General features: G+C 42.6%; 1 protein-coding gene across 1 annotated transcript in view; it reads left to right on the top strand.

The window, feature by feature from the left end:
• The window catches only part of gnptab (N-acetylglucosamine-1-phosphate transferase subunits alpha and beta), a 25798-nt gene extending 1919 nt beyond the window's left edge, over positions 1 to 23879 (top strand). Inside the window, exons 4-21 of the mRNA XM_046858988.1 lie at positions 3641 to 3691; positions 4615 to 4811; positions 5502 to 5566; positions 5737 to 5871; positions 10163 to 10324; positions 10427 to 10606; positions 11280 to 11450; positions 11595 to 11718; positions 11796 to 12002; positions 12648 to 13570; positions 14343 to 14542; positions 15316 to 15535; positions 15871 to 15984; positions 16339 to 16424; positions 16508 to 16606; positions 17348 to 17515; positions 19878 to 19968; positions 21764 to 23879. Of these exons, the coding sequence (XP_046714944.1) occupies positions 3641 to 3691; positions 4615 to 4811; positions 5502 to 5566; positions 5737 to 5871; positions 10163 to 10324; positions 10427 to 10606; positions 11280 to 11450; positions 11595 to 11718; positions 11796 to 12002; positions 12648 to 13570; positions 14343 to 14542; positions 15316 to 15535; positions 15871 to 15984; positions 16339 to 16424; positions 16508 to 16606; positions 17348 to 17515; positions 19878 to 19968; positions 21764 to 21829 (3259 nt within the window). The 3' untranslated portion in view covers positions 21830 to 23879. The remainder of the gene's footprint in view (positions 1 to 3640; positions 3692 to 4614; positions 4812 to 5501; positions 5567 to 5736; positions 5872 to 10162; positions 10325 to 10426; positions 10607 to 11279; positions 11451 to 11594; positions 11719 to 11795; positions 12003 to 12647; positions 13571 to 14342; positions 14543 to 15315; positions 15536 to 15870; positions 15985 to 16338; positions 16425 to 16507; positions 16607 to 17347; positions 17516 to 19877; positions 19969 to 21763) is intronic.
• Positions 23880 to 25433: the final 1554 nt, after the last annotated feature.

Genomic DNA, 25433 nt, shown 5'->3' with positions numbered 1-25433 from the left:
TTTACCAGCAATTTTCCACCCCATTGCCACCCAAATCCCATCCCATGCTGTATTTAAATGTTTTTTTTTTTTATTATTGCTGTAGGGTTAAAACGATTCCTTGAGTAACGAGTAATTCGAAAACGTAAAAAGCTTCGTCTACAGCACCGTGTTTCCCCACGGACCATTATTACTGACGCACCACCAGTTAAACTCTGACAACCTTTGCATAAAAAGTGGCGTACACACGTTTTCAGCCTTGTTTTTTGTGTGTCAGTGTACGTTACGTTTATAAACGAGAACCCTGAAGGCTTTAGGAATGAGAAGATCCCTTGGAGCAGTAAATTGTTTATATATATATATATATATATATATATATATATATATATATATATATATATATATATATATATATATAATTATTTATTTATAAGGAATAAAGCTGTAGTCAGAAGTCAAACCAGAATTTCTGTTTCGGCGAATGATTTTGATTTGTTTTGATCACAAACATCGTACATAATGAGGTTGGTACATTAGTACTTGTACCTATTGCGGATCTGTGCGACACGTTTTTTTTTTTTTTTTTGTTAAATCAGAACTTTAAGGAAATCTTGCTTTTAACATCCAGATGTGTTGGTGAATTTCACAAATTCGACCACAAATGATTTCTGTTACAAAGTAAAATTTGTACCAAAAACCAGGGAGGTGTGTATATATACAGTATTCCCCCGTTTATCACGGTATTTACGTTCCAAAACCGCCCGTAATAAACGGACGCCACTTGTTTTCTGTTTTTGAGAGATGCACGCATGCTCTGTTTAGATGCAGCAAACCCTGTAATGTAACGGTCTAGGGATTTCTTTCAACCAAACATATCTATAAATAATTAGATCTTTATTTCTGTTATAAAATCCTCCCGTAGCATTAAAAACAGCTTTACACGATACTACACGAGTTTCTTTCTCTCAACATTCAGCTGAAATACTTTACTGTGCCTCGTCATGTTGTGGTATTAATTTTCATTAAAATGTCACCTTAGGCAGTAACAGTAGACTTTAAATGACATGTAAATGATGAAAGGAATCCTGAACCAACCTGGCAACCATACCGTACCATGCGATTCCATCTGGACTGCAGCTCGTTGGAACAGATTTCACCATACAAGATGATGAACCTGTAAGACCTGTGTTATTTAAAGAGCAAACAGTCGTCTGGAGTGATATCTATCATGGAACGACCTGCCCAGTCACCGCACCTAAACCCTATTGAACTGCTCTGGGATGAACAAGAAATCTCCAATTATTGAAGCACATCTTTAAGGCATGGTGTTTCAGCTGAATGTTTGGAGGAACGAACTGTCCGGATGCTGAGTGTGTGTAAAGCTGTTCTTCATGCTAAGAGAGGATTTTATCATGAAAATAAAGTGTATAATATATAATCACTTTTAAATACTTGACGTTGAGTCGCTATGTTGATTTACTGTCACATGCTGAACTCAAGGTTTTCCAGAAGGAGTGTTTGACCTTTAGCCTGAACGCAGCATGAATCAGAAATTTTTTTTTTTTTTTTGGGACTAAGACCTTCGGACAAATTCCACACAGCTCTAAGGTTGTGTAAGGAAGAGATATGAACAGTCGGAATGTGACTTTATTTCGTTACTGAGCTGAATTACAAACTGAAACGTCTCTAATAATTCGTCTCGCTCCCAGAAGCTCCTCACCACTCGTTCAGCAAAAATATTCTCAAAATGAAACTGCTCTGTGGTGTACCAGTGGCTGAAGACCCCTCCTGTGGTGTTTCTCTGACTGATAAAACATTTCCTCTCCTTCAGCTCCCCACAACAAGCTCAGTGCTACAATAAAGGTGTAGTGATCAGGGAAATAAAACAAACATGAGGTGGCAACGTGAGACTCAAGTCTGCTTATTTTTTAAAACACCGGAGTCAATTATTTTATTTTTCTCAGCACACTGTTCAGATTTTTATTACTAACATATACAGTTTTTTTTGTCCTAAAATGTTTATTTCTTAAATGTCCTGTTTTAAGTCTTTGTCTGTAATTTTATAGTCCATTCTGGATATTAATAACAAGTGATGTGCAAAAACTAACAAGAGAGAAAACAATAATCTGAGTGAAGGAATGTGTGTGAGTGATTGTGCGAGTGATTGTGCGAGTGATTGTGCGAGTGATTGTGTGAGTGTCTGTGAGTGAGTGAGTGAGTGAGTGATCGTGTGTGTGTGAGTGATTGTGTGAGTGATTGTGTGAGTGAGTGTCTGTGAGTGATTTGTGCGAGTAAGTGTCTGTGAGTGATTGTGTGACTAAGTGTCTGTGAGTGATTGTGCGAGTGGGTGATTGTGCGAGTGAGTGATTGTGAGTGATTGTGCGAGTAAGTGTCTGTGAGTGATTGTGCGAGTAAGTGTCTGTGAGTGATTGTGCGAGTAAGTGCCTGTGAGTGATTGTGCGAGTGAGTGAGTGAGTGAGTGATTAGGCGAGTGAGTGAGTGAATCAGTGTGTGAGTGATTGTGTGAGTAAGTGTCTGTGAGTGATTGTGCAGTGAGTGATTGTGTGAGTAAGTGTCTGTGAGTGATTGTGTGAGTAAGTGTCTGTGAGTGATTGTGTAAGTGTGAGTGTGAGTGATTGTGTGAGACAGTGAATGTGTGAGTGAGTGATTGTGAGTGATTGTGTGAGTGAGTGTTTAAGTGATTGTGAGTAAATGTGTAAATGATTGTGTGTATCAGTAAATGTGATTACGTGTGTGTGAGTGATTGTGTAACTGAGTGTTTGTGAGCGAGTGTTTGTAAGAGAGTGATTGTGGGGATTGTGAGTGAGTGATTGTGTAAGTGAATCGGTGTATGAGTGAATGTCTGTGAGTGATTGTGTGAGTGAGTGATTGTGTGAGTGTGTTTGAGTGATTGTGCAGTAAGTGTCTGTGAGTGATTGTGTGTGATTGTGTGATTGTGTAAGTGAGTGAGTGATTATAACTGAGTGTGAGTGATTATGTGAGTGAGTGAGTGTCTGAGTGATTGTGTGAGTGAGTGATTGTGTGATTGTGTAAGTAAGTGAGCGATTATGACTGATTGTGTTTGTAAGTGATTATGAGTGATTATGTGAGTGATTATGTAAGTGAGTGTGAGTGATTATGTGAGTGAGTGTGAGTGATTGTGTGAGGGATTATGTGAGTGTCTGTGAGGGATTGTGTGTGAGGTGAGTGTTTAAGTGAGTGTGAGTGATTATGTGAGTGATTGTGTGTGTGAGTGATTATGTGAGTGAGTGAGTGTCTGTGAGTGATTGTGTGAGTGAGTGATTGTGTGATTGTGTAAGTAAGTGAGCGATTATGACTAATTGTGTGTGTAAGTGATTGAGTGATTATGTGAGTGATTATGTAAGTGAGTGTGAGTGATTATGTGAATGAGTGTCTGTGAGTGATTGTGTGAGTGATTATTTGAGTGTCTGAGATTGTGTGAGTGATTGTGTGTGAGTGAGTGTTTAAGTGAGTGTAAGTAAGTGATTGTGTGAGTGATTGTCTGTGGTGAGTTTGAATGAGAATAAGTGTGATTGAATGAGAGAAAATGAGTGTGTTTGTACACTACACTATGTTACACTACCCTGAAACTCGTCTATCAGATGAGCCCAAAACATTTTCATTTTGTTTTTTCACACAGAGAGATGCTGGGGCAGAACTCGAGTGACTCCACTGAGGCACCTAAAAGAAGGTGAGGCAACTTAAAGCTCTATACAATCTGTTCTACAGTGGTGTGTTCTGCGAAATGTGTGTGTTTTGCAGAATGTGTTGCAAAGTGCGCTGCTTGAGTAAGTGGGATTGCAGTTTGACTGTTAGAATGTGACCACTTCCTGTTTGAACCTTACTCTAAATTCCTCATTGTTCTGAGATCTACCACACTGAAAAACGGACTGTTAGAGAAAGACAGGTTGAAGGACCAGCATGCAGACAGATAGTTGGATGGTCAGACAGGCAAGTTGGTAGACATCATTTTAATAGACAGACAGGTGGGAGGACAAGTAGACAGAAAGAGAGACTGACAGACAGGCTGAAGGACAAGCAGATAGGCAGGCAGACAGACAGGCACGAGGACAAGCAGAAACGGACAAACAGGAAGGTAAACACATGCAAAGACATGCATTCATAGAGGCAGACAGACAGCTAGACTGACAAGCAGATAGACAGACAGGTAAACACACAGACAAAGAGATAGTAGGACAAGCAGACAGAAAGACAGGCAGGTAAATAGACATATAGACAGACAAATGCAGAACTTGGCAGACAGGCAGGTTAAAAGAGACATCCATAGAGAGAAACAGAAGCAGACAGACAGCTAGAATGAGAAGCTAATCGAATGACCGTACGAGAGGAAAAGCAGACAGACAGATAGGCAGAGAGAGAGAGAAGCAGACAGACAGCTAGACTGACAGTAAGAAAGACAGACTTGTATGAGGCATATCTGCGAAAAGAACAAAACTAAACGACAGATAAAAGAGTGTTCTGAAATACATCACTTCCATTCCGTCACGTTTTATCTGATTTAAAGAAAAAAATTAAATCTAATCCGAGCAATTTGTTTTATTTGTATTGATCGGATCGAAGAGTTTTCCATCACATCAGCATTCTGTTTTTCAGGTTCGAGTGCCTTCTGTCGCACTGCATCGTGGGTCCGGTTGTAGTGTTGGACCCGGCGTTGTCCCCTAATGTCACCGTGAAGGAGCTGGCATCCAAATCCGCTGTTCTCTCCTCCACCCAGCAGGTTCTGCACATCGCAAAACCTCTCCAGCCATCCAGCAGGGTGACTGTGCTTGTGTTCCACTCGCAGGGCAAAGGTTAGCGCAAGGACAAACGCCAAACACACACACACACACACACACACACACACACACACACACACACACACACTGGTTCAGGGTTATATTAATTTATAAAATTAGACTGTCTGACATCCCACATCCCATTCCACATTTAGTCTCCATTTCCCGTTATAATAACCTCCACTCTGGGAAGATGTTCCACTAGATTTTGGAGTGTACTTGTGGAGATGTAAATGAGAAGGTGTTCACATTTATCATGTTCAATAGGGTTGGAGCTCTATAGCAGGAGATCTTCCAAATTTTTCAACCCATGTAAGGCATATCTTCATGGAGCTGGCTTTGTGCACTAGAGTGTTGTCATGATGGAACATGTTTTGGTCTCCTAGTTCACAAAAAGAGAAAATTTTATTCTACACATCCAATGACAATTATATGTCTACATTTTGGAAAAGAACCACAAATGGTTGGAAATGAAGGTCGGGTATCTCAATGCTCCAGGCTATACATTGTGTCCATTATCACTTAATTATTTATTAATTTTGACCTCAGTAAGTGCTTTCTTCTGGTCAGGGTCTCAGTAACTTGAGTTTCAGATCATTTTTTTTCTTCTCCATGATCATTTATTTGCACTTGATCCTGCTGTGTACCCTCTCAGCAGATTTATATTCACCCATATCTAAAATAATCCTGATCATCTTTTGCTAGCGGATAAAGCTCTCTCTGAAACGCAGAAGAACTTCCCGAAACACTCCGTCTCCAAAGCCTATCTGGTAAGAAATTCTGCTTTTACTTGTTTACGTTTAATGAATTTTTCCTAAATGTTTGGCTGTTTTGAGGTACGCAGATCAGTGCGTGAAAAATAAATTGGTACATCATGGAGCAGAGATTTTCACTTCTAAAGGAAGCTTCTTCCAGAGCTCAACTTGTGCTTTCCTCCTAGACGACAGATAAAGACGCTCCAGGTCTGGTGAGGATTCAGACCCTGGCCTTTTTGAAAGGCTTCCCGTCCTTCTTCAAGGACTCTGATCAGCTGAGGGGCAAACTACCGTCGATGGTTACAAGCAAAATCAAGCAGGTGAGAACGTTCAGGAGTGTCGTTCCTGAGGCGACCACACGGTGTCGGACATGAGCTGTGATCCACAGCTTCGGGCAGCTTTTTCTAAACCTCATCTCCCCCAGAGTGTCTTCCTGAGATCTGTTGGGTAGGTTGCGGTTCCTGATAGTGGAGTGAGGGGATTAGAGTGTTATTTATAGTGTTATATGGAAATGAAAATTACTTTTCATTGTCATGGACCAAATGTGTTAAAAACGATGCATCGCGATACAAATGCCGACTATCACATCGTTAACTTTTATGAATCTCTGGTGTGTGTGTGTGTGTGTGTGTGTGTGTGTGTGTGTGTGTGTTGTGATTTTGCTCGGTTATAAGGCTGTAACTCTACCATGTGCAGCTGTTTCGAATGGCACGCCGCCACGATCGCACTCGGAAAGGGCAACATGGCTTGGCTCCGGCGCTCTCATGAACTCAGGCTATAAGCTCCTTCCATCTTTCCATGGTTTTTTCCAATCTCTATATATGTATGTCTGTGGAACATTTGGAACAGCCAAGGAGCCGAATGCGCTGAAGTCAGGCCAGAACCATAGACAATGTCGTCCTGCCACGCCGTTTTCTCTTGTCCCTTACGTGGAGGTGTAAAGCTGTTGGTTTAGGTGGTGTGTATCGTATACACATTAGAGGTCGACCGAGTAGATTTTGAGGTCGACCGAGTAGATTTTGCCGATACGATAGCTAGGTTGGATTGAACTAAATCGAAGATAAACGTTTAATCAACTGTTCGGGTTTTTTAAAAATAGATACTGGATGAAAAAAAACACTTACTGTATAATAACAATCGCAACCTGGAAAAACTATCAATATGGATTTTTGCATATAGTTCCATCAACTATCGTTGCCGATTAGTTCTACAAAGAACGATGAATCAGTCGACCTCTAACACACACACAAGCACACACACCATGCTGAGGGTAATGAGGACAGCGCTGTGTGTTTTATTTGGGTGTAGGTCGAACGCTTTCTCATCATGTCTTCATTAAAGCCATTTTTAACCCGGGCATGGCATTATTTTTGTCTTTTATCTGAGAAGATAAAGAGTAAGAGAGCCTAGAGAGATGGAGTGAGGGAATGAGGGAGGGTCTTTTTATAGGGCGTGTTAGACTGGCTGAAATGTCGGTGAAAGCACTTACTTGACCTCTCGTCACAGACTGAGATGTTTATGAGACAGAGAAAGTGACATAATCGTGTTAATGTTCTCACGTAATAATTTGCGTGTTAAGGTTAGAGCTAGTAACGATATTGATATGGGTACAGGTATCGGGGTGATACCGGCAAATGGAAGTGGTGAATTGAGCTCGGATGGTGGATTTTGGAACAAACAGCAAAGATGTACTCTTCCCTTTTTTAAATCACCCAGCAGTTATTCTTCAGGAAAAATGCTTTTTTTAGGAGACAAACCTGCTCCTGACTGATAATGTCCCCAGCAGTGGAAAATGGGCGCTCTGAGGGTGTGGATGATGCTTGCACGTAGAGATACCTTGCTGCCAAATCTGAAAGCTCATGCATGTAGAGATACCTTGCTGCCAAATCTCTCATGTCCCACCACCAAGTTACTGGACTTGCTGAGGACAGTGTAGATGGAAGCAGTCTGTACAGCTTTGTCTCTGTCTGAATCTTCTCTGTAGTGCACAGACAGTGGTCTGTGTTCTTGCTTCAACTGCCATGTCCTCCACAGCAAACAGCTCCTCAGGGGCAGTTCTTCTATGAACATCTTCATCAGATGAGCTGCCATCTTGGTCACCTGCTCTCTTTTTGAGCCCCTGTTCTATCTGCTCGGTCTAAAGGTCACATATATCGATCTACAATTCAAGAGAAGATTTCCAATAAGAATTATCACCTGTTCTGAGGTCCTTCTCATCAGCCCCTCCTCCAGTCTGGTCCACACTTCATCTGCCACTTTTGACTTCAATCTGGCCTCCTCCAAGACCTGTCTGATGTTGCCAACCTTCAAGACGAAAACAGTATGAGTTCCTGAATAATCCTAATGAAAACAAGTGAAAATTCAACATCTTTTTGAGAGGTCATTCCAGTGTCCTTGATGGACTTTGTGAAGAAGTCCTCTTTATTAACTGTGTAGTGGTGCTGGAGTTTATTTAAGATAGGCAGAATCTGACCCAAGATGGACTGGATGGCAGGGAACTGCTCCAGGAATCGTTCCTCTATGAGAAACAAGCTATTCCACCATGTTCTCACATCATGGATGATGCCATGTTTTGGACAATCTAAAATTAGAAATTGGGTTAACCAGGCTGGACATTTCCATATTGAGCAGCACATTTTTTAAACTCTTTTCTACTGCTTCATCCATGTTTGCTGCATTATCCACTGTCACAGCAACTACTCTAAATTTATCACGTATATCTCCTCTCTTTTCTGCTACAGTGTCCCCTGTCTGGGATGTATATACTGCCCTTGTATGTAGGACTTCCTCTTTCATCGAGCCCTCTCTCCCATAGTGGTCCTTTGCAATCCTGGTCCAGCCATCAACAGTCACACGCACATCCCTCACATCTTGTAACTCTTTCTTTACGTTTTCTTTTTCCACTGCATACCATGCAGGTATGAGGGTATTTGAGAGCATGTTTTGGTTGACTGATATCTGGGGTTTAAGGTGTTCATTGTTGTTGACATCACAACACAAAATGCAAACTTGTTACGTGATGGCGCTGTGGTAGTTCATCTTCCCTTTATTCATTTTTCCTTTTTCTGACAGTGTAAATGAATTAACACTTGAAGGTCTCCAAATTCTAGGAGCAGAGGCTCCAAATGCAGAAAAATAGAGGAACGGGGAGGAAAGAGCGAGGGGACGATTCACATTGAAAAGATCGTTTCTGCCACATAAAAAAAGCTAATTCAGAGGGGGTTCTTTTTTTTCTCGTAATTCTGTGTTTGATTTTTTTTTTTTTTTTTTCTCAATTCCGTAACATAAACTAAATAAACTAAAATGGGCTACACTCAATAGAATCGCTTAGTATTAAACGAAGCCTCCGATACCTGGAAAGAACTCTGTATAACCATCAGCTCTGGAGGGGACGGAACAAGACGGATGAAGCAGAGGAGCCATGTTCATACATCAACAGCTTCAAACACTTAGGCCTGCAACACGCTTACTGGTGGATGCACCCGAAATGTCGGATGTTTGCGAGGCAAAAAGTCCGAACTACAAGAATAATAATCTCAGAATTACGAGGGAAAAGAAAGTCAGAATCAGGCAAACTTTTTTTTTGTGTGGCGGAAAAGGGCTTCCATCAGATTCAGGCCAAATAAAACGACAAAGTTCTCAAAGTTTGTGATAATTTTAAACTAAAACATAGACTCTTGTATAGTTAGTATTGCTCTTTAATAAAGAAAAAGTTAATAACTACTAAAATTATTAAAATAATTAATATGCAAATAAATCAATGAATAAATAATGTTCTCTGCTGATCCTCACAAAGTCGTATGATGTTCCGTCACGTCAAAGTCTACGAGAAGCTCATTTTAATAGTTGCAAATAATTGCAAATGTTCCTGGAAACAGAGGCACTAAGTGAAAGCTATTAATAGATGGTTCGTTTGGCAGTGAAGGGATTTACGAAGGCATGCGGAGAAGAATGACAACAACAGTGGTGTGTGTGTGTGAAAGAGATAAAGAGACAACATTATCGGAGGTGATAAAAGCCCTGATTTAATGATACACTCATCAGTGGGTGAGCGTGATTTGGCGTTGACATGCTGAGGAGGGCGCTAATCCATCTGAACTATTGCTGAAAGGAGAGGGTGGGGGGTGAGGTGAAGTAAGAGAAAGAGAGAAATGCAAATACAAACACACCTTGAAACCGAATTCTTCAGCGAAATACACCAAATCATCCTCAACTTTGACTCCCTCAGCCCCAGAAAAACTGCCCCATCTACTGGTGGAACATGGAGAGAGCTGCAGACTCACAGCCCACTATATACACACATGCCACCAGCTGAGGCACAGAGTATGACCATGTCATTTGGTGTATTCAACACGCACACAACCTTTACACTTATACCTAAACACTTTGAGCGGGTAAAATAAGTCTGAAACCAATTGAGTTTCCTCGGCCGTGTGTTTGGATCACTGCCTTGATAGCATGTCCACCCGCGTTTCAACTTCATCGTCCTGGTAGACAGCAGTGGATTTTATGTATTGTATGCTAAAAAACAGCCCCACACCACGATGTTCCCACTTACACACCTTTGAGATCCATTTTGTTTAGAATCTAATGGTGTGTGTTGTCATTTAGCTTCAGCTGTACTCTGAGGCCAGCATCGCACTCCTGCACCTGAACAAGGCTCAGGACTTCACAAACCTCCAACAGCAGGTCAGGAAGAACCTAACTTTGGCCGGTAAAGAGCTCAGCATCAGTTCTGTGTACCTGTTCTGGGACATCAGTGCAGTCTCACAGGTAACGCCGTGTCAGACACCTGTTAAGATCGAATGTTTGTAATTTTTTATTTGTTTTCATTGTACGTCACGGTCTGAGTGTGTTTGTGCTGTGCGTCTCTAGACGAAGCGGGACGAGGAAGTTTCGGCTAGCCGCTTCGAGGACAACGAGGAGCTGCGCTATTCGATACGCTCAGTCGAGAGACATGCCCCTTGGGTTCGACACATCTTCATCGTGACCAATGGCCAGATCCCTTCCTGGTTAAACCTGGACAACCCCCGTGTTACCGTGGTTACCCATGAGGTTTGTGAACGGTGTAGGGTTTTTATCAGAGCAGGGTCAGGGTTCTAAAGAATCTGAATCTTTAGACTCACCTGTATGGATGCTGTTTTCTTTTTCTTGTGTTCGGATTTCCAAAAGAATGACTAATTTTTCACTCCAGTTTTTCATTTGACCTTTTATGGAGTTTTGTGGGCGTTGCCAAATGCAAAAAAGGCTATTTCAGGAATGCTGAAAATACAGACATGCAAATCAGAAGGAAATCAGCGAAGCAGGAAAAATGGGCGAGCGTAAGGATTTGAGGGAGTTTGACAGCGAAATTGAATTTGAGAGCCAAATGGTGACGTCTCGATGTCTGGGTCAGAGCGTCTCCAAAACTGCAGGTCTTGTGGGCTGTTCCTGGTCTGCAGTGGTCAGTATTTATAAAAAGTGCTCCAAGGAAGGAACAGTGGTGAACCGGCGACAAGGTCGTGGGCGGCTGAGGCTCATTGATGCACGTGAGGAGTGAAGGCTGATCCGTGTGGTCCGATCCAGCAGACGAGCTCCTGTAGCTCAAACTGCTAAAGAAGTTCATGCTGTTAATGCTCGATGGGTCGGGACTGTTTTAGCAGCAAAAAGAGAACCTCACAATATTAGGCAGGGGGTCATAATGTTATGCCTGATCGGTGTATATCCGCATGTTATGTTTATGTTGCAGGATATCTTTCAAAACCAGTCCCACCTGCCAACGTTTAGCTCTCCGGCCATTGAAACGCACATCCATCGAATTCCAGGCCTTTCGCAGAAGTTTATCTACCTCAACGATGATGTGCTTTTTGGCAAAGACGTCTGGCCCGATGATTTCTACAGTCATTCAAAAGGCCAGAAGGTCCGTGGATTTGCTTTTTTTTTTTTTTACACAACAGTGTGTGTGTGTGTGAGAGAGAAAGTGTGAAATACAAAGTTGAATTGGGGTGCACACCCTTGAATTTCTTTCAAAGAAATGAATGGGGGTCATTTGATCTCCTCACAGGTGTACCTGACATGGCCTGTTCCGAACTGTGCCGATGGCTGCCCAGGCTCCTGGATCAAAGATGGCTACTGTGACAAGACCTGCAATAATTCTGCCTGTGAATGGGACGGTGGAGATTGTCAAAGTGAGCGCCGTTATTTGGCTCATTGTACTGTGCAGCTTAATCGGTGGGTTTGGTTCCATGATGTTTTGTTCATCCAGGTAGAGCAGGCGGCGGGCGGTTTGGAGGCCCCGGGGGAGGGGCGAGAGTAGTGGATCGGCCGTGGCAATTTGCTGGAGATTTAGGAGGTCTGGGAGGGGTGTCTTTCTGCAATCAAGGCTGCGCCAACTCGTGGTTGGCGGATAAGTTCTGTGACCAGGCGTGCAACGTTCTGAGCTGCGGTTTTGACGTCGGAGACTGTGGAACGGGTGAGTGAACGTGTGCACATGAACACAAAAACAGGGTTCTCACTCATTTTGGAAAAGTATCAAATTTGGTTCCAGTAATTCCCAGGTCTGTATGAGACTTATCGGAAATAAGAACACAGAGTATTTAAAATATGTGTACTTCCATACTATTGCCTTATTGCTTTACATCATTTTTATTACATTATTAAATTGTTTTCATTTTCAGATGACAGGGCAGCTTGTAAAAATACACATGTAAATGTATTAAAGTAATTATAGCGTTTTAAATTCCGTAAATTGTCAGGACCCCAAGCAGAAACTTTTCAATGTTTCCACACGGACGGTTTTAATTGCCGGATGTGTGCATCATGGTTTTTTAATATATATATATATATATATATATTATATATATATAGGATTGAAGGTTTACAGTATAAAAATCAAATGTATAAATGATTTACCATTGGTCTGTTTTAGAATTGCAGTTTTAATGAAATGCCGTGCATTGAATGCGGTTGTGTTTTATTATATGGTTTTAAAAATCTTTAGGGAAATCTGCATATTTGAGTCTGGAAAAGTATGGAATTTTGAAATAAAGAAAATGTGTAGGATCCCTGATTTATTTCCAGCTGCAAATACTAACCAGAACCTCACTGCATGTTTTAGATCACTTCAATAAGCTGCACCACGTCGTTCTGCAGAGGAACCAGACACTGTATACGCTGCCTCAAGGTGAGCTCCGTCCATACTTCACCTTTTCGTCTCTGGCTGATCGTGTTTCCGAGGCATCGGTCAGCGACAACCCTGTGGTGCGCCACACGTCCATCACCAACAAGTGGAAAACAATGCACCTTCTTCTGTTCGATGGCTACAACGCCACCCAAATCCACTACAACCTCACCTTCCAGGGTGACCATGACTTCACCATGAGCTTCACTGTAGCAGTGGACACTCGCAAGCTTCCTAAGCTGAATGTAACCGTCAGTGCAACAGTGCAGGGGAAAACGGATAACAGCTCCAAGCCCATTAAGGCAAAACATGAACCAGTGTTTGTGTTCTCAGACGTCCCAGTCGAGAAGCAAGGGCCCAAAGTGCAAAAACGGCCCCCTGAACAGATTGAGGTGGTTCCTGCACTAAACATATCTCTTTTGCCCAAGGATGTGAAGCAAGAGCTGCAGAATCTGGATGAGAAGCTTCTTCTAGGGGACATCACTGAAAAAGGTTACAATTTGACCAAAGGTAAACTACTGAAGGCATTTTTTCAGCAAGGTGGGACTTCTAAACTTCAGGAGGCAGCAATGAAATCCGAAGCCAGTCCGAGTCAGAAAAACCAAAGCAAACCAGAATTTGGAGGTACTCTCGTCCCTGTTAAGATCGACAGTGCACCTCTTAAAGAGCTTCCACAAGCTACGGGCACAGAGATGATTCCTACCTCCAAACTGCTCGGTTCGCTATTAGGGAACAAGCCCAAACAGCAGCTTCTCCATGACGATGGACCACACGTAGGCCGGAAGCTCCAATACTACCCAGGGTTCGAATGGAGCTTCCTGCCATGGGAAAAGAGCAAATATTTTGAGGACATTCTCAAGGTGAGTAATCGCTCGGCCTTGGGCACAGGGAGGAAAAGCAAATGCAATGTAGTAGGAGTGAGGAGAGGTGAAATATAGAACATGCATAGAATTTTTTTATGACGAGTCAGACACTTCCATGGAAAGATCAGGCTGGAATAAGTATGAAGCAGTGCAGTAGTACTTCAGTCCTGGACTTTCAGACATTGTTTATGGTGTAGAAAACAGACATCTGTGTGTAGGCTTTGTAAAAGAAAAAACATGTTTTAGTAAGGCGCGTATGGGCCATCAGGGGCTTCTACAAGGTTCTAGAGCGATAAGCACCATTCATGCCCTGTGGATGAACGTTAATCATGCACGACTCAGAGCATGCCAGCAACAAAGAAAAGAGAGAAAAGGGTATTTCTACTCTGCTTTGGGGTCATTTATTTGTCACCTGTCTGCATTTCGTTATCACCACTGACACTGTTATCTGTGAGAGTTGACATGGACTTGACTGCATCATTGATTGATTACTTCCAGTGCACGAATTAAGTGATCTAATGTTTCTTTAAATATATTTCTGTTGTAATCAAATCTCAAAATGCACAAAATAACTGAAAGCATTGACCACATTTATTTATCCAGAACCAGAAAAAATAAGCAGCATAGACTTTTATTTTTGTTTTAAGTCGAGTACAGTGTATCAGGAAGTAGAACAGTATGTAAGTTAACACAGAACCAACCGGTTCTTTCACCATACACAAAAATAATAATTACTCACCAAATATCGTCTGGTGTCTCGGCTTCACAGGAAGGCGAGCGTCTGGAGCGAGAGCTGCAGTATCAAAGCGACGGCGCGGCAGCCGGACGGAGATTGCAGGACACCTTCGCCGATTCTCTCCGTCACGTTAACAGGCTTCTGAACGGCATATTTGGTTACACATCTCGCAAGGTGCCTGCGCACATGCCACACATGATCGACCGCCTCGTGATGCAGGGGCTGCAGGACATGTAAGGATCCCAAATCTGTTTCAGGAATTACTTTGAGTAGAGAACTTTGATATTTTGCTGTAGAACATCGGGAGGCCGGGGTCAAGGGGAGGTCCAGGTTCAGCAGGGAGGCCATGGGTGGTCAACGAGGGGAAAGCCAGGGTCAGTGGTGGAGGGCTGGTGTCAGCAGGGAGGCTGTGGATGGACAATGGGGGGCCATGGATGGACAGCAGGGAGGCCCGGGTTCAGCTGGGAGGTCCGGGTTCAGCAGGGAGGCCATGGTAAGTTGGGAGGCCATGGTTAAGTGCCAAGGCCTTGGTCAGCAGGGAGTCCGTGGTCACTGGGGAGACTGGGGTCAGCGGGGAGGCCTGGGGTTAGCAGGAAGGCCATGGACAGTGGGGTGGCCCGGGGTCAGCAGGGAGGCCGTGTTAAGTAGGGAGGCCATGGTTAAGTGGAAAGGCCTTGGTCAGCAGGGAGCTCGTGGTCACTGGGGAGACTGAGGTCAGTGGGGAGGCCCGGGGTCAGCTGGGAGTTCCGGGTTCAGCATGAAACCCGCGGTAAGTAGGGAGGCCATAGTTAAGTGGAAAGGCCTTGGTCAGCAGGGGGTCCGTGGTCACTGGGGAGACTGGGGTCAGGGGGGAGCCCCTTTTGTTAGCAGGGAGGCCATGGTCAGCGGTGAGGCTAGGGTCAGTAGGTCATCCATTTTCTTTTTCATGATGTGTTCAGAATCAGACTTCTATGAGTTACAATGCGATTAGCTTCCGGACATTCTCTCTTTCCTTTCTTACTTTTAGCTTTCCTGAAGAGTTCGATATGACTTCCAGCCATCGTGTGCGCCACTCCGAGGACATGCAGTTTGCCTTCTCTTATTTCTACTATCTGATGAGCGCTCTGCAGCGGTACAACGTGTCGCAGGTCTTCGACGAGATTGACACAGATCGATCGGGGGTGCTGTCAGACCGTGAAATCCGTACACTCGCAACTCGCATCCATGAACTCCCACTCAGTCTACAGGTACGACTCTGTACACACACACACACACACACACACACACACACACACACACACACAGGACTAAGATGAAGCATGAGGCCAGACGTGAAGAGAGCTTGCATCCGTTGCTTATTTTTGGATCTTTAATCAGTATTGTGCAAATCATATCAGCGACTTACTCACAGTTTACACCTCACAATGCAGGAGCTCAAAGCCGAGCATGTGATGAAAACGTTAAGGACCACCAGGTTCTCCGTTGTGAGATCACTTATTAAGCGGAAAAAGATTGTTAAAAAAAATTAATTGAAAGGGCAAACCATGTTGGAATTCTAATGTGTGTGTGTGATTTTGAACAGGACCTCACTGGATTGGAGCAGATGCTGATAAACTGCTCCAAGTTTCTGCCCAGTTCTCAGACCAACCTCCACATGGTAAACCCCACCCAGGAGACTTACTACGACCCCGGCATGGTGAGAGAACCTCCTCCTTCTTTCCCTTCACCTCTTTGCATCTTTTTATTTTCCTCCTTCTACTCTTCATCTCCTTTGCTTCTTCTCATTTTCTCCCCTCCTCTTTCTTCTTCTCCTTTTCCTCCTCTTCCCCATCTCCTTCTTCTCTCCTCCTTCTCCACCTCCTGTTCATTTTCTTACTTTTATTGTTCATCTTCTCAGTGTTGTGTATCAGCAGCATTCAGTTCATGTGGATAGACATGGACAATCTTAACGCAGTGTTGAATATTTTATTGAAGCCATGTGTGTGTGTGTGCGCATGTGTATTTGTGTATGAGTGTGAATTGTGTGCTTCTGTTTTCCTCTGTTGCCCAGCCTCCAGTCACTAAGGGTTTGGTGATTCACTGTAAACCTGTCGCAGAGAAAATCCAGAGCGCCTTCAAGGACCAGAACAAATACAAGTGGGTCCTGATCAGAACCCGTAATAACACAAAGCAGCAGCATTGAGTGCCGTCGTGTAACACTCACTTCTTTCTCTGGGCAGGTTCGAGATCATGGGAGAGGAGGAGATTGCCTTTAAAATGATACGAACTAACGTGTCTCACGTGGTGGGCCAACTGGATGACATCCGGAAAAACCCAAGGTGCGTCTCTGATACTTTTAGAGCATCAATAAACTGCGTAAAAACCCCTGTAACCATAATACAATCCAGTTTCTTATGACCATACTGAGCTCCATGGAGGATTTCTGCATGTGGTGGAACTTGGGATATGCATCTCCATAACTGAGGCCGATGCGAGTCGCATCTCAATGCGTAGCCAACGATACGATTCACCCCTATTACAGTGCACGATTCAGTTCAACACAATACAATGTAATGTAAAAATATGATGCTCTGCAATTTAATATGGTTCTGATAGTTCACTTTTATTTCTTTGGAATCAAACAGAAAGCAAATCAATTTACTTAAGTGGCTTCTGACTTCTAACACATGGCCCTTTCACAAATAGAATAAAGAATAAATATTTAATAAAACCAGACGTCCTTTTTCTGTACTGTCTGCAGAAAGTTACAGCTCTACCTCTGCCATGTTAATCTGTATTCTATGTGACATTGATTTAGATTTTGACTTTTTTACACTTTTATGCCGATGCGTATCGATGAATCGTATCATCCCTAATGAATCTAAAAGCACTAATATATTGTAACGACTTCACCTGGATTAACACTATAATTCTCTACACTTATTATCAGGCCTGTCTGGCATTTTGTGATCAGAATAAAGAGTGTGAGAGCTGGTTTTCTTTCGTTTTCCCACACTTAAGCAATACACTAGTAATAGTTTAGTCCAATCCTTAATTGTTTTTCTCTTTTTCCCCAACAGGAAGTTCATCTGCCTTAACGACAACATAGATCACTTCCATAAGGACGCCGGCACGGTGAAAGCCGTGCTGAAGGATTTCTACGAGTCCATGTTCCCGCTGCCCTCGCAGTTTGAGTTGCCGCGCGAGTACCGCAACCGTTTCCTCCACATGGCAGAGCTGCAGGAGTGGTAAGAGACACGTTCACATTTATTATGTACGACAGGGTTGGAGCTCTATAGCAGTTACAGTACAGTGCTCAGGGTCATACAGAGGATGTCCAAGATGGGTTCCACTCGGAACAGGCCTCGCAAGGGTCCATCAAAGAAGTCGAGTCCTCGTGTGGTGCGTCGCTTTAAACTGTATCTAGATGCTTTAGAGGTTGCAGAAGCAGAAGGTCCGCTTGTCAGTGCTTAGATCGTACGCTGCACACTGCAACAAGTCGGTTTGCAGGCCATCATCCTAGAAGGAAGCTAAACCTGTCTCACAAGAAAGCCCACAGTTTGCTAAAGACAAGCTGTCCAAGAACATGAATTACTAGAACCATGTCCTGTGGTCTGATGAGACTAAGATAAACTTGTTTGGCCCAGGTGGCATGTGTGGCGATGCCCTGGTGAGGAAAACCAAGAAAATTGTCTTGCCTACAGTCAAGCATGGTGGTGGTAGCATCATGGTCTGTGGCTGCATGAGTGCTGTTGGTACTGTGGAGCTGCGGTTAATTGAGGAAAACATGGATTCCAATATGTACTGTGACATCCTGAAGCACATGATGCCCTCCCTTCAGAAACTGCCCAAAACTGCAGTTTTTCAACATAATAACGACCCCAAACACACCGCCAGGCTGACAACTGCCTTCCTAAAGAAGCTGAAGGTAAAGTTAATGGAGTGGCCAAATATGTCTCCAGACCTGAACCCTATTGGGGGGTGGCGCTGTTGAGCCATGTGATGTAGCTTCCTGCTGTTGATTTATTTGGCGGGAATTTTGTGGTTGTGTCGGCATTTCATTTTTACATTTTCTTTATTTCTCTCTCATCCCCTAAATAATGTCAAATGATCGTTTTGATTTGATTTCACATCTCCATCGTAAGTCTGAGCCTACCTGTCTAGACATATAATTTATCTAAAATAAAGAGGGTGAATAGCAGTTTGACAGACATTAGATGTCCAACAGGGGATTTTAACAATACCCAGTGCTAATGTGTACCAGAGTATAGATTTTCCCCCTTTTAGAATTCGTTCCTTTGACGAGATTTTCCAGTTTAAAATCATTAAAAAATAAAACAAGGCTGACATGTCAAATGAAGTGGAGGCGTCGATGGAGCCATATCTCATCATGTTCAATCAATCGCCCGAGTGATTTGCAGCGTCTTTGTTGCCGTGTTGTTCAGGACCGTGGAGCCTGCCGTCGCACTGGGATGTCGGACAGAAAGCTGTCAGTGTGCTGAGGGATTCTGGGAATGTGCGTGTGGGTGTGGATATTTTTAGACTCGTGCGGACAAAATGTTACGCGGCGGTGCTTCTCCTCATATTAGCTTGCTTTAGTCTGGACAGATATTTGGGAAACTTTACATTCATTTCAAATGTTATATGTTGTGCGAGTTCTTGGTCACGGAGTGTATTTGTCACAAGACCAGGTCAAGTTACTTCAATCCATGTGTGCGTGTGTGTGTGTGTGTGTGTGTGTGTGTGTGTGTGTGTGTGTGCGTGTGTGTGTGTGTGTGCGTGTGTGTGTGTGTGTGTTTATATGTGTGTGCGTGCCTGTGTGCATGCCTTTGTTTACCATCCCCAAGATCACATGCTGCAGAGCCGGTTTGACTGTAACAGAGATCTTTCTGGATTTTCAACTATGAACTCTGATGTTCAAGAGTCATAGTTTCCAGCATGTAATATATATTTATACACACACACACACACACACACACACACACACACACACACACACACACACACACACAAACCCTACAGAGTGATGACAGGATTTTGGTGGCTTTCTGTATGTCGATGATGTCACCTCGTTTCACTCTTTATTTATGGCTTTGAATCTGCATGACCTCACTTTCAGTCCAAAAGTTTGTGGACACCTTAGAATAAGATTGGTGTGTGCTTAATTTTTGATCATCCCATTCCACATTTAGTCCCTGTTTGCTGTTTTAATACGCTCCAATGTTCTAGATGTTCCACCAGATTTTTTGCGGCGGTTTGTGGAGATTTATTCGGCTACAAGGGTGTTAGTAATGCCAGGTACTGATGTTGGTGAGAAGGTGAGGAGGCCTTCTGTATCTTCTGTATCTTTCAAAGACAGCCTATACAATTGCATGTCTACAATTTTGAGGGAACTTTTGTGTTAAGAAGCACGAATGGGTTGGAGAGAATCAATAATAATCAAAAGTCGTAATAATTTTGACCACATGTTTGTGTTTCCTTGTATACTTGTATACAAAATGTTGTGCCTTTTTTTTTTTTTGGGCGCATTTGAATAACAATCCAAAGGTAAATTTGTCAGGAGGCATTTTGAGGATCTTCTTCATAGTTGTCGGTGTTTGTGTTTCACAGGCGGATCTATCGGAACAAGCTGAAGTTCTGGACTCACTGTGTCCTTGTCACTCTGGTCATCTTCACCGTCCTGTCCTTCTTTGCGGAACAGGTTGGTCTTATTTCCTGACAAAAAAAATACACAACTTTTTATTCACTTCCTGTCACCACAAGTCTACAAAAATAATTGATGCCTGACTGCTCTCGGTTACTGATGCACTTTCGTGCAGACGAGTGAGCGCATTCCGGCGTGTCGCGATTCGATCTCAGGGCGTCGGCTTTGTGTTTCTCCCTGGTGGATCAGGGAAAAGGTTAACTGCCCCAGTGATCCTACAGGAACTGGAGCACTCGGGACTAATGCACAGCTGAGGAGGAAGGATTAACGCAGGGTATAGAGAAACTCACAACGCAGCATCTGGGACATTTAGTATCAGGATGAAATCTAGTCTTCCAAACCTTTTTCATTGCAGAGATTCCTTTTTGTTTAAGGAACGAGGTTTGTTTTAATGTTTAAAGTGACTTAAAGTCGTCCGGTTCATTATTTCACGTTACAATGCTTCCACACCAGAAGGCCAGTAAGATGATTGCGTAAAAATAGTGTCTCTTAGACAGTCAGAATCTCTCAGAAGTAAAGATAGGCGGAGCTTCACCAATCTGTGAAAGACAGACAAATTGTGGAACAATTTCAGAATAATGTTCCTCAACCATCAAAGTACAAGACAGTTGAATATCTCATTAGCTACAATATCTGATGTCAAAAGTTTCCAAGAATCTGCAGAAATCCCTGTGCACAATGAACTAGGGTTAAAATCAATATCGGATGCCGTGATCTTTGGGCCCTCACTGCATTTAAAAAGGTCATGTTTATTTAATGGAAATCGCTGACTGGACTCATTAAAACCAATTTAAGATGTCAGCCATGAATTCAGCTTAAATCTCTATCATGAAAAGAAATAGTCATGCGTGAACATGATCCAGATATGCAGCCATCCTTTCTGGGCCAAAGCTGATTTAAAATGAACTGAGGCAAATTGGAAAATTGGTCTGTGGTCAGATGAATAGAAATTTTGTCCTCCTGTTTGGAAATCATGGACACCATGTTCTCTGGACTAAAGAGGATAGGGACCATCTGGCTGTTTATCAGCACTTATATTCTATTGCGAATAAAATGTTTTTTTGAGATTTGCAAATCGATGCATTCTGTTTTATTTACATTTTACACAGTGTAAATAACAGTGTAAATCCCCAACTTTTTGGGGGGGAATTCGGATATAAAAAAAAAACAATAAACCTCTAATCTCACACTCACATCTTCAATTGGAATCCAGTTATAGCACAATCAATGGATTGGACACAGTTTGGAAAATCACACTTTCCATGTGCAGGGCTTAGAGACGGGATTGTGTCCAGTCTTAGAGTTGAGGAACATCTCCAAATCATTTTTGCTGAATTAAAGGTTCCCAAGAACAGAGCAACCTTCATCATTCTTCAAAATAAAAGTTTGGAACAACCAGGGTCTAACAGAGCAATTTTAGGTGACCAGGGTTACTCTGGTTGAGCCAGCTCCATGAAGATATGCTTTAGATGGGTGTGGAAGATCTCCCTGCTAAAGAGATCCAACCCTGTTAAATGTGAACGCTGACTGCCCCCAGGCCTCCTCACCTCCATCAGTACCTGACTTTATTAACACCCTTATGGCTGAATGAATCTCCACAAAAATCCAGTTTTATAACAGCAAATGTGGGATGAGATGTTCAGATAGGATCACATCCTAATCTCAGATGCCCACAGATGTTTGATCATGTAGTGTATGGTTGACTTCAGGATTGGTTTTCCCCAGAGATCCTCACTGTCTTTAACTTTTAGTTTTTGATAGAACTTCTCACGATGTGTTCTCCTCTCTGTAGCTGATCGTGCTGAAGCGGTGGCTCTTCCCCAGACGCCGAGTCAGCAAGCAGACTGAACGTGTGTGACGCTAAGGGAGGAAGAAGATTGTGGATGGAGAGGCGAATACACTCTAAAGTCCTGAAAGGTTGACGACGAACGCAGGGTTCTACTCAAACTTTTTCAGAAGGAGAAGGAAAAATCTCTTGCCAAAGTTTAATACGAGGAACCGAACTGCATGCTTCCTCCATGTGAGAGACATCTAAGAGACGTGTGTGTGTGTGTGTCCTGACCTCAAACGCTCCATTTTTTTGTGCGCTTACTGTCCTAAACTCACTGGAAGACTATTGGTCATCTTTAACGTCACACTTTTTTTTTCAATCATAATCAGGAATTGTAATTGGGATTCAGATCATTTTGTTGTTTCTTTGAATCCGTCGCTCTTCGTCTCAACATCCTGCACAACGGTGCCTTTTTTCTCTTTTCAACTCCTGCTCTAAGCGGGAAGTAAAACGCAAGGGATCGTCTCTAAACGTCGTCACTTTCGACTTTTTTTATTATTAATTAATTAATTTCCATGTTAAGGAGGGCTCAAAATAACGACAGTGCTGTAGTTTTCTGCGTTTCTCCTTTGACTTTATTTTTTTTAAGACTCCTGGGCTTTATTTTTATTACACAAAATGTGACATTTTAAAAACATCATCAGTACATCAGCAGCGCATTGAGAGAAGATCCGAAACAGCAGGTTTTTTTTTTTTCCCCTCATTTGGAAAACATTCAGGTTCAAAGGTTTTTTTTTTTTGGAGGACAAAATGATTTCTTCTGTTGGTATTTTCAGGACAAGCAAGTTTGCGTTTGCACCATCGTGTGACTTTTGCATCCTTTTTCCTGCCGAGCTTCTGAAGAACCGAGAAAAAAAAAAACGAGTTTGTGAAAAAGTACAGAAGAAAAAGAACTTGTTGGTCAAATGTAAAAAACTGATTGCAAAGATGCCAAGGTGTTTTTTTATTTTTTATAATTTTCTTGCTGACAATGTGTAATGTATCAAAAAATGTCTGACAAGTTTAAAGGATCTCCATCAACAGCAACAACAACAATCTACAACTGTTTAATTCATGCCTGAAGATCTGCATTCAGTGTCCACTTTATTGGGCTCGTTTATGCGGTTATGCGGCGAGACGTTCATGTGACTGCAGCACCACGTAGAACGTCAGGTCCAGAGCTTCACTTCAAGTTCACATCGGAACATGGAGAACATCTGTTAGGATCAGACACGAGTTTCTAGACCCCTCAAATTATCACTCTTTAGCACCAAGATGAGCAGAATAGCATCGCAGGAACGAATCTTGGTGTAGATGAGCTTCAACAGCTGTAAACCACATCAGGTTTCACATCCAAACTGAACAGCTAAAGCTTAGAGAAAAAGAAATCCTCTGGTCTATTTTCCAGTCTTCACCAGTCCAGTATGGATGATGGGAAAGGAACCTGACGTGGTTTCTTTTCCTGTTGTGGCTTATTAATTTATAAACATGATGATTGCTTGAGCTACTATTGACTTCCTGTTACCTCAGGCTAATCAGATCGATTCTTTTCTGACTTCTCTCACCCTCACGACTGCGTTTCGCTTAAGGTTTTATTGTTTTGGAATCGTTTGGGAAAACCCTATGTTTGGCGTGAACGTCACCTGAAGCTCTGATCCGTATCTGGAGGATGATTGGCTGATTTAGATAACTGCACGAATGAGCAGGTGTTCCTAATAAAGTGGACGGCGACGGTACGTTCGAACGAGTATGGAGAACTCGTATGGTCGAGTTCTCTACAACTTTTTGTTTGTTTTCAATAAAAGTCTTTTTTTTGGGGGGACGGAGAACAAAATTAAATTGGTTTAAAAAATGAATTGAAATCGTATTACTTTTCTAACGAACATTGTATAAATCAAATGCCTCAGGAATTGTGATTTTCTGCATGAACAGACGGCTGAGAATAAGACACGTGATTTTATACCAAATGTGTGATTTCCATCGACGACTGAATCGTCAGCGAGCGGTCACTGGGGCGTAGGACAGCGTTATCATGGATGAAGCCACGCCCCTTTTGGATGATTGTGTATAATAAAAGTTTTTTTCTATTTTAAAATGAGCATGAATGAGAAATAGCTTTAGTACCGAATATGTTTACACACACAAGGAATTTTATTTGGTGACAGGAGCCTCCAGTGCAGAAGTACAGACATAACATTACAAAATATAAGTAAAACAGACAATTAAATAATGCTCTATATACAGAAGTAGAAATATTGTTTAAATAAATGTACAGATGTTATTTACAAGTGTGCAGTTATGATGGACAATGTCCTTCACGTCCCACCTCATGAAAGTAGATGCCGACCCCGCAAACGTCCCGAACCATCTAGAGACGTACCAGCGCCAATTGGATCCCACTTCATGTGGAGTTTGGACACTGGACCTCTTTGAGTGCTCTGGCATGGAGAAGCTGGTGTTGGATCTGTGATGATCTCAAATGTTGAGCTATTTTATGAGTTGCTCAGTAGCTCCTAGTTTTATAACCACAAATGACTGTATAAGAGTGTAGAAAGAACATTACTCATAATCTTACACTCCAGTGCTCATGTTAGTTCTCACTCTCCAGTGTTCTGTATTGTTTAAAGACTATAATCACACTCTTGATGTCACCCAAATGAGGATGGGTTCCCCTTTTGAGTCTGGTTCCTCTAAAGGTTTCTTCCTCATAACATCTAAGGGAGTTTTTTCTTGTCACAGTCACCATGGCTGCTCATCAGGGATAAATACACATCACTCACCTTAACTCCTAAAATTCTGTAAAGCTGCTTTGAGACGTTGTCCGTTGTGAAAAGCGCTATAGAAATAAACTTGACTTTGTGTAGTAGCTGGTGGTCGGAGCTCTGCAGTGCGACCAGAAGGCAACGGTTTGAAGAGAGAGTGAGCTCGGTGGAGAAGTAAATATTTTGGGGATTGGGCAGTGGGGCACCAATAATACTCTCAGCAATCCTGACAATCTGCTGTAGCCTCCTGATGTCTGATTTGGTATCTGAACCAAACCAGACACTTCTGCATGTGCACAGGACAGGCGCTATAATGGCAGAGTAGAACTGTTTCAGCAGCTCCTGTGGCAGGTTGAAATTCCTCAGTTGGTGAAGGAAGTACAACCTCTGCAGGGCCTTTTTTTTTTAGCAATGAGTTGATATTATTGCCACTGTTGTTATAGTGCTGTTCATGATGGAATGCTGGGGGATTTCTCCTGAAGTCCACGATCATCTCAATTCAATTTCAGTTCAATTCATTTTTATTTGTTTTGCACTTTTAACAATGAACATTGTCTCAAAGCAGCTTTACACAGATAATGTGGTGATTAAAAGTGAATATGTTCTTTATAAGTGTAAGTTTGTCCCTGATGAGCGAGCCGGTGGCGACTGTGGCAAGGAAGATGGAGATGACCGCGAGATGGCAAAAGGAAAAAACCTTGAAAGGAACCAGACTCAAGAGGGAACCCATCCTCATCTGGGTTGCACCGAATGTCCATTTGTAGCAGATAAACGATGTTGCAGGGTTCAGTGTTGATGATCAGAAGCGAAAAGCAGTCCTGAGTAAGTGTAGCAGCCTGTGGACATTAACTACAGTCCAATCCATCCTCAAAGCTCCTGCTCTTATTCCA

This window comes from Silurus meridionalis, chromosome 10, assembly GCF_014805685.1.
Source record: "Silurus meridionalis isolate SWU-2019-XX chromosome 10, ASM1480568v1, whole genome shotgun sequence".
Taxonomy (NCBI): Eukaryota; Metazoa; Chordata; class Actinopteri; order Siluriformes; family Siluridae; genus Silurus; species Silurus meridionalis.
The sequence above is the reverse complement of the archived record's forward strand: the minus strand, read 5'-3'. Positions and strand labels throughout refer to the sequence as shown.